This window comes from Delphinus delphis, chromosome 2 (genome assembly GCF_949987515.2).
Source record: "Delphinus delphis chromosome 2, mDelDel1.2, whole genome shotgun sequence".
Lineage (NCBI taxonomy): Eukaryota > Metazoa > Chordata > Mammalia > Artiodactyla > Delphinidae > Delphinus > Delphinus delphis.
The window spans coordinates 3681113-3693608 of NC_082684.1; the positions used below are offsets into that span (position 1 = coordinate 3681113).

General features: G+C 43.1%; 1 protein-coding gene across 8 annotated transcripts in view; it reads right to left on the minus strand.

Annotated features, from left to right (window-relative positions):
- WDR20 (WD repeat domain 20) overlaps window positions 1-10921 on the minus strand; it is a 64387-nt gene extending 53466 nt beyond the window's left edge. For all 8 annotated transcript variants that reach the window (XM_060003901.1, XM_060003898.1, XM_060003904.1 and 5 more), the window contains exon 1: window positions 10610-10921. In XM_060003901.1, coding sequence (XP_059859884.1) covers window positions 10610-10858 — 249 coding nt within the window. In that variant the 5' untranslated portion in view covers window positions 10859-10921. The remainder of the gene's footprint in view (window positions 1-10609) is intronic.
- Window positions 10922-12496: the final 1575 nt, after the last annotated feature.

The following is a 12496-nucleotide window of genomic DNA, read 5'->3' on the forward strand; positions in this document are numbered from 1 at the left end:
CAAGCTCCCAGGTGACGACGCTGATGGTGCTTGTCTGTGGACCACACTTCGAAGGGTCCAGACAACTAGAGGAGCTTTGCTCTAAGCAGCTGCTGAGAAATGGGGCAGTAGCTGCCCCAGACAAAGGACCTGTAGGGAGTGGGTGGGGGCCAGAAAAGGGTTCTCCCTTCCTTTCTTAAGATGGAGGGAATAACAACATGATTGCTGTAAAATTTGATTCAGTCAGGGCTAGAACAGAGAGTGTGTGCAAAGGAAGTTAAAGTGATTAGCCACAGCATTTAAGATAGGAGTGTGCTGGAGACAGCAGTGGGTGGCAGGAGAACTGAAGGAAAGTGATGAGTGTCCAATGACAGGTGGTGGTGACACAGTCTAATAGGCTGAGTCCTGAAAGAGGATAATACACTAGGAATTCTGAAGGAGGATAATACACTAACATAGTACATCACCTCAGAAGTAGTACCAAAAGAAAGAAAATACATTTAAAAATATCTTTAAAAAAATCATACTGAAAGTTTTAGAAGCTAGGATATAGCCAATACTTAAACGATCACCACTAACGAAGATAATCTTTTTTTTTTTTTTTGCGGTACGCAGGCGTCTCACTGTTGTGGCCTCTCCCGTTGCGGAGCACAGGCTCCGGACACGCAGGCTCAGCGGCCACAGCTCACGGGCCCAGCCGCTCTGCGGCATGTAGGATCCTCCCGGACCAGGGCACGAACCCGTGTCCCCTGCATCGGCAGGCGGACTCCCAACCACTGCACCACCAGGGAAGCCCCAAGGAAGACAATCTTATCCTCCCAAGACCTGCACAAGCTTCAACCCTCACAGATCGGCTCACGACTTTCAGGAGGAGCCATCAAATGCCACAACCTTAGGCCTTGGGCTTCTAGTTCCCTAGTTCAGAATCCTCTCCCCCTTCAGTGCACCCACCCATAAGAATTCAGTTAAAGGTCACCTTGTTAAAACCTAAGTTCCCACTGCGTTTGAGACAAACAAACATTACAATGTAATCAATCATCTGAACCAAAAGGAACACAGAGTCAATCTGGTAGAGCAGTTCTTGTATTTCTCCCTCTATTTAGCACGGCATGGGCAAAGAATGAGGAGGAGGAAAACGAAAGGAAGCACATGGCACAACCAACTCAGAATTCTACATATTCAACTGCTTTGTAAAATATTACACCACCACAAGCACCACAAAGACCTCTCCACAGAGCTAAAAGTTTCACCTGACAGAAGAAATCAGTTACCCTCCTCGCATTCAATCACACACATGACACTAAAGAAGGTAAGCCAAGACATCTAACCAGGGTGCTGAAACTTTCTGTGCGTGGACTCCTTCTCAAAATGATGTTTTTAAATACAAAAGATTACAAAGGAGATCAATTATATTAAAATACAGTTGTACTACATTAAACAAATTTAGGATTTTTTAAAGTTTATTTCACACTGAAAGGCTCTAGCAGCAGATCCACTAACTACTGTAATTTCAAAGCAGTGATGAGTACAAATGATATTTGATATTTCTGCAACAACCATAATGTGATATGCAAACATCTGTGATTTTCACTGGTGATAAAGTCACAGGTCTGTTACTACTGTGATTTGTTGCCTATATTCATAATTGAAGAACATGTTAAAATTCAGTTAGAAGTTCAGTTAAAAATAAGGATGTAAAATATTTCTTTCCATCTAGGTTGACATACCTCTAATCAGATTAAGAAGCCCTAGGGAATTCCCGGCAGTCCAGTGGTTAGGACTCGGTGCTCTCACTGTGGAGGGCCCGGGTTCAATCCCTGGTCAAGGAACTAAGATCCCACAAGCCGCATGGTGTGGCAAAAAAAAAAAAAAAAAAAAGCCCTAAGAAGTGAATACTGTCTAAAATAGCAGACACCGTACATCTCACCACTATTTACTCATCCATCTTCCCACTAGATTGTAGTCACCTTAGGCCAGGGACTGTCTTATTTGTCTTTAGGCCTATAGGTCCAATAAATGTTAGGTGGATGGACAAGCCATTTATTATTCTACTGGACTGTGAACTCCCTGATGGCTGAGATTCTGTCTCAACAACAATATAGAGCAGGCACTTGAATCTTGTAGAATAAATGAGTGTGTGGATATCTTGCCTCCTTGGTTAGAAGATATCCTCTTAAGGTCAGGGATGTCTTATACTTCTTTGATTTCCCATAGTCTAGTATACTGCTTTTCACATAAAACCACTCAAATATCTATTAAATGAAGCATTAAGACATGACAGAGCCTCTGAAACGAAGATCAAAGTAAGTAGAGAATGAGCACCTGTACCAGTTTTGCTGCAGCAGGAAAACAAAAAACACACACAGCCCAACAGTGAGCTGGCTGTGAACCAACCAAAGGAAAAACAGCTTAAGGTCACAGGGATAACCTACAATTTGGTTACTTGAAAATATATTAAAATATTCCTATTCTTACTTTAAAATACAAAAACCTTAAAAATTCCTTCCTCGTGAATGGTTCTTGCTTCTTTCTCATAAATTCTATAGTTTCAAGTACATTTTCCTACTGCTACAAAACAAGATAAAATGTAGCACAGACTTATTTGGCCTGTTTTTAGTACAATATACCCTACTTTTAAAAATTCCATACTACCAAATAGAATTGACAATGCAAAACATTACTCAGTTCACAAATTACCAATTGGAAGAGAAGCTGTGAAGTTGAGAAAAATGCTATAAGAGTGGGGGGGAGGGATAAATTGGAAGATTGGGACTGACATATACCACACTACTATACGTAGAATAGGACTTCCCTGTTGGCACAGTGGTTAAGAATCTGCCTGCCAATGCAGGGGACATGGGTTCGAGCCCTGGTCCGGGAAGATCCCACATGCTGCGGAGCAACAAAGCCCAAGCGCCACAACTACTGAGCCTGCGCTCTAGAGCCCATGACCCACAACTACCGAGCCCACGAGTCACAACTATTGAAGCCTGCGCACCTAGAGCCCGTGCTGCGCAACAAGAGAAGCCACCGCAATGAGCAGCCTGCGCTGCAACGAAGGGTAACCCCGGCTCACCGCAATTAGCGAAAGCCTGCGCGCAGCAATGAAGACCCAACACAGCCAAAAATAAATTAATTAATTTTAAAAAAAGATAACTAATAAGGACGTACTGTATAGCACAGGGAACTCTACTCAATACTCTGTAATGGCCTAGATGGGAAAAGAATCTAAAAAAGGTGGATATGTGTATAACAGACTCACTTAGCTACATACCTGAAACTAACATAACATTGTAAATCAACTACAGTCCAATATAAATACATAAATAAATGGAAAGTGGGGAAAGGTAAGAGTAACTGCCAAGTAAGGCTTAATCAGAAATGAAGATAAAACATTTCTGAAATTAGAAATACAAGGCTGGGCTTCCCTGGTGGTGCAGTGGTTAAGAATACGCCTGCCAATGCAGGGGACACGGGTTCGAGCCCTGGTCCAGGAAGATCCCATGTGCTGTGGAGCAACTAAGCCCGCGTGCCACAACTACTTAGCCTGTGCTCTAGAGCCCACGAGCCACAACTACTGAGCCCACGCGCTGCAACTGTTGAAGCCCGTGTGCCTAAAGCTCGTACTCGGCAACAAGAGAGGCCACCGCAATGAGAAGCCCGCGCACCGCAACAAAGAGCAACCCCCACTCGCTGCAACTAGAGAAAGCCCACGGCAGCAACGAAGACCCAACGCTGCCAAAACTAACTAACTAACTGAATAAATAAATAAATCTATTTAAAAAAAAAGAAAAATACAAGGCTACCCATTTGGAAATTTACAAAAATGTGATCTGTACACAACATTTTGGGACAAATCATCTAGTTGAAATCCAACCCAAAATTCTTCCACTAGGCAGAGAAATACCTCTTCATTTCACCTTTACTCCTTAATTCCACCTGATGCCTATACTGCTTATGCCATGTGCTGAGCACACACCTACTTTACCTTACAATTATCAAGACAAAAATACAAGCTCCTTACAGACAAGGAGTGTCTTAATTTACCCTCACATCACCCACAGCAGACAGTAGTAACTTGCATGTAACAATTCAGCAATAAACACTTGATGAATGAGGATTACTTTTTTCAAAGCAAGACGCATCTTGCACTCTATTATGAAAAGTAGATGCCAAATGTTCAGAGGATAACTTGTCATTGATATTCTGAATTTTAAATGTCCTGAAAATTAAAACTGAGAATGTCTGCCAATTTATTTCTGTTTTTGATATCTATTCCTGAATAAACAAATAAGACATTTGATATTTCTGCACAAACTAACCTAGCTGAAATACAAATAAAACTGTTCTCTAAGACATCAAATATCAAACTACAAAAATCTTTACATTTACTTTTATTAAAAAATTTGTTTTTCAATTTATTTATATATTTTTGGCCACACTGGGTCTTCGTTGCTGCGCACGGGCTTTCTGTAGTTGCAGCGACTGGGGGCTACTCTTCATTGCGGTGCACGGGCTTCTCTCGTTGCGGAGCACCGGCTCTAGGCACGCGGGCTTCAGTAGTTGTGGCACGCGGACTCCAGAGCGCAGGCTCAGTAGCTGTGGTGCAAGGGCTTAGTTGCCCTGCAGCATGTGGGATCTTCCCAGACCAGGGCTTGAACCCGTGTCCCCTGCATTGGGAGGCGGATTCTTAATCACTGCACCACCAGGGAAGCCCTACATTAATTTTAAAATAAGGCTCTTTAGGCATATAGCCAAAGTACTCAGTGACAAAATCCACTAACTATGTTTTGATTCTTGCTCAAGTTTTCTACCAGAGCACAATAAACAAATAAAGGCACGAGATGATTAACTGAATGTTAATAAATATAGGTGACAAGTCTCTTGAGGGCAAGACTTTGTCTATACCAAGCATCTAAAACATATCTAGTACCTCATATCTGGTAGGTGTGCCCCACAAATATTTGCTGAAAAAATGACATTCATGACTAGCTCATGGATCTCACTGACACACTCTGGGAGTTTACCATTGCTTACATCCATCCATGGAGTCTCTCAAAATCTCATCACCATCCTCCTCTTCAAGGTCAAGAGAACCAAGGTATCATATGAAAGTTTCTCAAGCCTGCTTTAAGGGATAAATTAACATGCTTTTCCCTCAGTATAGAAGATGCTATAGTCAAATAACTAAATCTTTATATCAATACTTCAGAAGTCATTAAGTGGCCCTTAATGGGGAAAACAAAACCAAAACAAAACAGATTCCCATCCAATTCCACATATGCCCTACTAAATTAGGTACAAAATTTCTTAAAGTGAATTTGATATAAAAAATTCTAGACTTCTAAGCCTTTTTCTAAATAATACATGGAGAGCAGAGAGATGTGAAAATAACAAATGGGCAGAAGGGTGCGAACATGATCCTCTCTGGAGCAATGCAGTATCTAAAACTAGTCTGTGGGTAAAAACCTTTAAAAGGCATTTAAGTTCACCCTCCCACACAAAGCATGAATCCCTCAGTCACCAACAGGTAGTCCTGCAGTCTTTGATAAAGAGACAGAATATTTCCTATATGGAATGCTCATTCTCTCTCAAGTCAACCCATTACCCTCCTGGATAACTCCAGCTCTAAAAATATTCTAGCTGCTATTTTTTTTTTAATTTTTATTTATTTACTTCTTGGCGGCATCTTGCGGCATGTGGGATCTTAGTTTCCGGACCAGGGATTGAACCCGCACCCCCTGCAGTGGAAGCACGGAGTCTGCTTCCACTGGACCACCAGGGAAGGCCCTTTAGCTGTTATTCTTAACTGGACTTCTGGCCCCAGCTTCATCTCAGCCTGGTGAGTACCCAAGCTTTTTCCAGCACAAAGACCTAGAGTCACTATGTGTTCAACTTGCTTTCACAACACACCTCACTCTTCCCAATTCCCATTCAGAGAAGTAGGCAAAGAATCCAAGACATGAAGACATCTCCCCAGTACAAAGATGCATTTTCATTTAAAAATTACTGAGCACAGAATTATACAACCTTAAGGGTTGAAAAGGCCCTGGACACCATCCAATTCTACCTTTCATCTATTGTAGGAATTGCTTCAATCTCTGGACAGTGTATTTGTGGCCTAGAATGTTAAGATGGGGGGGAAAAAAGTAAAGGCTCTTTGATTTGAATGTTAAGTAATTCTGAGTATAGCTTTAAAAAGATTCTTGATTCAATTAAAAAAAAGGTGGGGTCATGGAGGGTTAAATTAGGAGTTTGGGATTAGCAGATACAAACTACTATATATACAATAGATAAACAACAAGGTCCTACTGTATAGCACAAGAACTGTATTCAGTATCCTGTAATAAACCATAATGGGAAAGAATATGAAAAGGATATGTATATATATATATATATGTATAACTGAATTACTTTGCTGTACACCAGAAACGAATGCATTATAAATCAACTATACTTCAATAAAACAATTTCTTTTAATTTGAAAAGTTGTTTGACAGTACATAGATCTGGTAGGTAACATGGTTTGACAGAAGTAGATCAAAAGTAATCCGCACCATTTGCCTACTTTCCACTACTTCACTGTCTCTTGCTACATAATTTCCCAGTTATAAGAAGCTAAATTTGTTACCAATAATTTTAAATGTCTTTTGTGAATTCCCTGGCAGTCCAGTGGTTAGGACTTGGTGCTTTCACTGCCAGGGGCCTGGGTTCAATCCCTGGTTGGGGAACTAAGATCCCACAAGCCATGCAGCGCAGCCAAAAAAAAATTTTTTTTAATTAAATAAAAATGTCTTTTAAAAGATGTGAGCTACTAAAAATACCTGTTACTTTCGGGCCCAAAATTGAACAGATTTTTAGCTCCTAAAGATCTTTTTAAAGTAAGACATAGATGGACAGAGATGCTTTATCCAGTCATTCACTCAACAAATTAACAGTAGGGGTCTACTCTATGCTGGATGCTGTGCTGGGCACCAGGAAGACAGAGAAAGCAGAAAAGACATCCTATTCTAAGGGAGCTTTGTTGACAGAAGAGACAGAGAATTACAAATTGAGAAAAGTGCTAGAAAGGCAAAGTACAGGATGCTATAAAAACGTGTAACAGGGAAAACTGATCCAGCCTGCGAATTCAAAGAAGGACATACTGAGGAAGTGATGTTTAAACTTAGATCTGAATGGTAGCCATTTGCATTTACGTAAAAACAGATCTCCATAAAATGAAAGGGTTGGTACAATAAGCCCAGCACCTTTGGCATCTTTATCCTAAAACCACCTCTTTTTTAAAAAGAGGAAAGCAAAGTATGCTATAAAGAGATCTGAAAGCTAGTAGCTGAAAGTTCTTTGGGAGGAGGGGCAGTGTCTCACTCATCTTTGGTTACCCCACATCCCCTTGGTAGTCACTCAAATCTTTGCTGAAATGCTGAGTTCACCTCCATATTAAATCAATGTTCATATTATTTTTAGCTCAGCAAAACAAATTCACAAAACTAGATGTCCTCACACAAGAAACCCTACTCCGAACTTCAGTTTTGAAAAGAAGATGCGTGATGAATTGGGAGACTGGGATTGACATATATACACTAATATGTATAAAATGGATAACTAATAAGAACCTGCTGTATAAAAAAATAAATAAAATTAAATTAAAAAAAGAAAAGAAAAAGAAAAGAAGATGCTTTCATCTACCTCACAGGATTGCAAGATTCAATGAGATAACATAGGGTAAAACGCTGGGGTAAATTCTGAAGTGCTTGGAGTATACGGTTATCTGTGTAACCAAAAAGCTAGATCAGTCTCTTCTAAGACAGTTCTTTAGATTCAGTTGTGCTTCTTTACAATGAATTCTTTACCATGAGAAAGAAACTGCATCACAGGTTTGCACACGCTCTCTAGCCTTGGCTTTCTCTGAAGGGTGAGACTCCATAAACTGAAGGTGCCTTCTAGCTCTAGAAACTGACCTGTAAGTATTTTAAAGGGACGAAGATTACACTCCTTAGCTTAGATTTTAGACTATCTCCTAAATCTGGGATTAAGAGATACAAACTATTATGTATAAGATAGACAAGCAACAAGGATATATTGCATAAAATGGGGAATTATAGCCATTATCTTATACATTTAATGGAGTATAATCTGTAAAAATACTGAATCATCATGCTGTACACCTGAAACCAATATCATATTGTAAATCAACTATACTTTAATAAAAGAATAAAAAGACCTAGTTTCCACTCATTTCACATGCAGATTTAAGTTGAATGTATTCATCCAATTTAAACCTTCTGAATGTTCTAAATAATCTGATTAATTGTTGTAAAATTTTATATGCCCCAAAGAAAAAAAAATTTTAAAGAGTCAAAACGACCAAATGTCAAAAACGGATTTATAACTCCTAACCCCAAAAAGTAAAATTTGGTTTTTTGATTAAGGAAAAGTATCTGCTCTGTTTTAAAATCAGAAAAAAAGTCACAAAAACAATCACTTGTATTCAGAAATAACAAAAAATAAATGCAAACTCATTCATGGAAAACGAATTTTTTAAAAAATTACAGTGGCTAGGAGACAGTTGAAATGTCCACCATATAATGCAAATATATCTACAAGATACTACCATGAAACTTTACAAAAAAGTTAATGTGCTCAAGTAAATTATGCAGCTGAAGGCAAATCTACATGTTTAAGATTTGTCTTGTTTAAAATAATTTTTTGCTGTAGCTTTGAAAAGCTCTCCTAGTTTATTCTTCATTCAATAGTATCCCACTAAAAGAGGACACTATTATGATACTTCCAGGCAAGAGACGTGTTTTTATGATGCAAACCAGAGCTACCAGATCCAGATAAGGTTTGCCACTAGAATGCTTCAGAAATAATATACTTTAAAAGAAAACTTGTTTAAAAAGGTAACACCTACACTAGTAATCATTAATATATTTAGTTTTTATGCACTTTTAAATTTTTATGTAAATCCATTTAATAACTTAAAATTTTAAACTGGTCACCAGAGAAAAAGCTGATCCTTTCAGTCCTTGTATCAATGTCAAGATAGCAGCTCCTGTTTGACAGATGCTCTTAATGACTATTTTAACTATATTTTACATCTACTGAGTGTTTCGGGGCTTTAAAGTTCATTACAGTCATTATGCTATTAATCACAACGGGTGCATCGCAATATTCTCTTTCTAAAGAGCTGCAGATAGAAGTTAAGCAACTCCTCCAAGGTCACAGAACAAGTCAGTGACAAAGTTGGGGATAGGACTAAAACTTCAGCTCCTAGACTACTAATTACTTCACACTTTTCCAATTCCGAAAAAGTAAAGTCAAGAGATTTACTTTCAGTAATTTATATCAAGAAACCTCAAACACAGTAGTACACTTATAAACACTAACAAAAAGACTCACCTCGAACAAATGAGACAACTTGTTACATTTAGATACCACCGTCACGTCCCTAGTTCTTGTAACCAAGCAAAAACCTACTGCTTCTGGATACAGTAAATCCTGGAAAATGTCCACTCTTCAATATACACAATTTATTTTCACACTAACTAACTATTTATAAATTAATCTGTTATCACCTTCTCCCACGTCCAGGTACTGTGGAGGGCATTAATCTCCTCACTCTTTCAAGAGTCAACTCAAAGACCACATATCTCAGAAGTAAGCAGTTCTCAATGAGAACAAAGTTACGTAGCCAATGAAAGAACAGCTCTAATAAGTTGCTTCTTTTAAAGAGATATTTTTAAAGGATGATTACATGCTTGACAGCATTCCTGTTAAATCGCCCGCCAAGAATAATGGTTCTTGTGAAGTAGCTTTTAAGGCATATCCCTCCCTGTTTGTGACACAGTCTGACTTGTTGGACAAGACTGATCTGGGCACGCTCACACACAACCCCTATGAACCAGCCCAGTCCACTGGAAACATCGTTTGGACCTCTTAACTGTAGTAGTACTCAGCCCTTCCCATACCTATAAGGGACAGAAGGACCCTCTTTAACATTCTCTCAGGAGAAGGTTCCCTTCGAGGAGGCAGTGACAGCCGTCCTCCCTCGGATGTTTTCGGAAACAAAGTGTTAACACCAGAAGGAGAGGCTCCTAGGAAGTGTCAGTGTGGCAGCAGGTGGAGTAGCCCTTCGTGCCGAGCAGGTCCTTTCTGACCTAGTCTCAAGTCCTCCGCTTCCCAGACCCGGTTCCGCCTTACAGATTTTCCCAAGCCGCCCCGCGCCCCTGGTCTCTAACCCAGAGCGAGACTCTCCACCCTCCTGGGAGGCGAGGCGGTCTCAGCAGACCAGACGGCCACCCCACCTCTTCCGGGGACTCGCAGGCCCGCTCCCGGGCCGTGTCAGAGCCTGACGGACCCGCAGGGGCGGCAGCCGGCCCTTTCTGGGGCCTCCCAGCCGGAGCCCCGCGCCCCGCGGTCCCGTTCCACCGCCTCCCCCCGAAACACCACCGCCACCACCCTCCTCACTCCCGAATCCCCCTTCCTCAGGAGCACTCCAGTGGAGTTACCGGCCCACTCAAAAGTAAGAGCGACGGCCAGCCCATCGGTCACCCTGGCCCCCGCTGTCACCGCCCTGCTCCTGGCCTCTGCTCACGCCGCTGGCGAGCCCCGGTGACGCCCGGGTCGGTACCTTGCGGACCCCCTTGTAGATATAGAAGTAGAGCTCCCGGCCCACATTGAAGCAGAGGCGGTCGCCGTTGCCAGACTGGTCGTTGAGGTTTACGAAGGAGACGCGGACAGGGTTGGATCCCTGCGAGTTGAAGGGCACCCGGTTGGGCCGGCTGTACTCCGAGTGCGGCAGCAGCTTGTACAGACCTTCCCGGGTGGTGAATTGGGTCTTAATCTCGTTCATCTCCTTCCCTCCTCCCTCCGTCGCCATCTTGGAAAGCAGCGTTCATCCTGCCCTAAGTGCCCGGATCACGCCCACCGCGCAGGCGCCGTCCCGGGCTCTCGCCCTCCCCCCGCCCCTTCCTCCTGGCCCCTCCCACCCGTGAGCCGGCCCCGCGGAGGCCGGCGAGGAGAAGGGGCGGGCTTGTTTACGGCCCGACTGCGCAGGCGTGCTCACCTGGCGCGCTCCACGCTGCAGGGTGTCCGCAGGCTCCTCCCGCGGGCGGGGCCTCCAGGCCACCCCGCTGCGGCGCAGGTGTTGCTGTCCGGGGTCCGAGGGCTGCCTAGTGGTGCCGCCTACTCCGCCGCCCGGCGGGCTGAGCCGGCAAGGGGAAGCCGCAGCGGGCTGCGGTCCGCGCCGCTGAAGGGAGCTCGCGGCGGCCTCCTCGGCTGCCTCGTGCCCTGTCCTGAAAGGTCCCGGGACCCCGAGGAGCGGAGGAGAGAGCCGCCTCTAACAACGCAGATTCTGGGTCAGCACGTGGGGTGCCGTGAACCGAGCGCTCAAGCCCCAGTGTTACACCCGCAGGAGGGTGCGGGGGAGCCCCGAGTCCGGGAGAGGGCCGGTCCCCCTGTTCTGGGGTCTCCCCTCGGCCACCCCGCACAGTCGTCTGGATGCCCGGGTCAGGAAACCCCTGTGCACCTCCCCGAGTCATTTTCCGAGAAGGTACTGAAGGACCTCAGTTTTCCGCTTCACCATGTTTTGTTTTGTTTTGTTTTTAAGGTAGGGTGCAGGGGGAGAGGAGCGTATAGATTACACAGCATCTGTGTTTGCAAGTCAAATATCTGAATACCTATCTGTAGTGAGCATTGGCTAATTTTAAGGAAAGCAGGTTGTGTTGGCGCTTCTGTTTCTTAAGTTTGTCTCCACCAGGTGTTTAGAGAAGGGAGGGTCGGGTCAGGTCGGGAAATGGCTTTGGGAACCAGAGGCTGAATCTAAGCATGATTCACTTCTCTTGCTCAACAGTTTATGAAGAGTTCTTAGTGAAGTTTGAGGCTGTTGATTTTTTTTTTTTTAAGGCTCAAGTGGAATCTGCAGAATTGTTCACTAGGCATAGTTGTGTGGATATACTGTACTAGGTCTAGATTGTAAGGCAGAAAAACAAATTTAAGGCCGGCACACGTGTTGCAGATTAAACAATCACCGTTTTGTAGCTGGGTTTCTTGGCATGTTGCAGTAGAATACGAAAGTTTCTAAAGTGACAGAAACATCCTGATAGAATTTCAGGTGGGGGTGGTGGGGAGCCAACATCTGTTACACCAAGAATGATTTATCCCCCTAAGCACAAATCATAGCTGGAGGGTCACAAAAGAAGTAGAGGGCGGTAGGTTCTAAAGAGGAGTCCGAATCCTAAACATCTTATATACATAAGCAGGTAATGACAGTGGAAACTGTGCCAATGATGTAATAATGCATTTGACAGTAAAATTCTGTATCCTTTGTACATGCTGGCAAAAAAGCAGTGGAGTAAATCCTACTTAAAGAATAGATACCTATGGGCTTCCCTGGTGGCGCAGTTGTTAAGAATCCGCCTGCCAGTGCAGGGGATACGGGTTCAAGCCCTGGTCTGGGAAGATCCCACGTGCCACAGAGCAGTTAAGCTTGTGCACCACAACTACTGAGCCCGCGCGC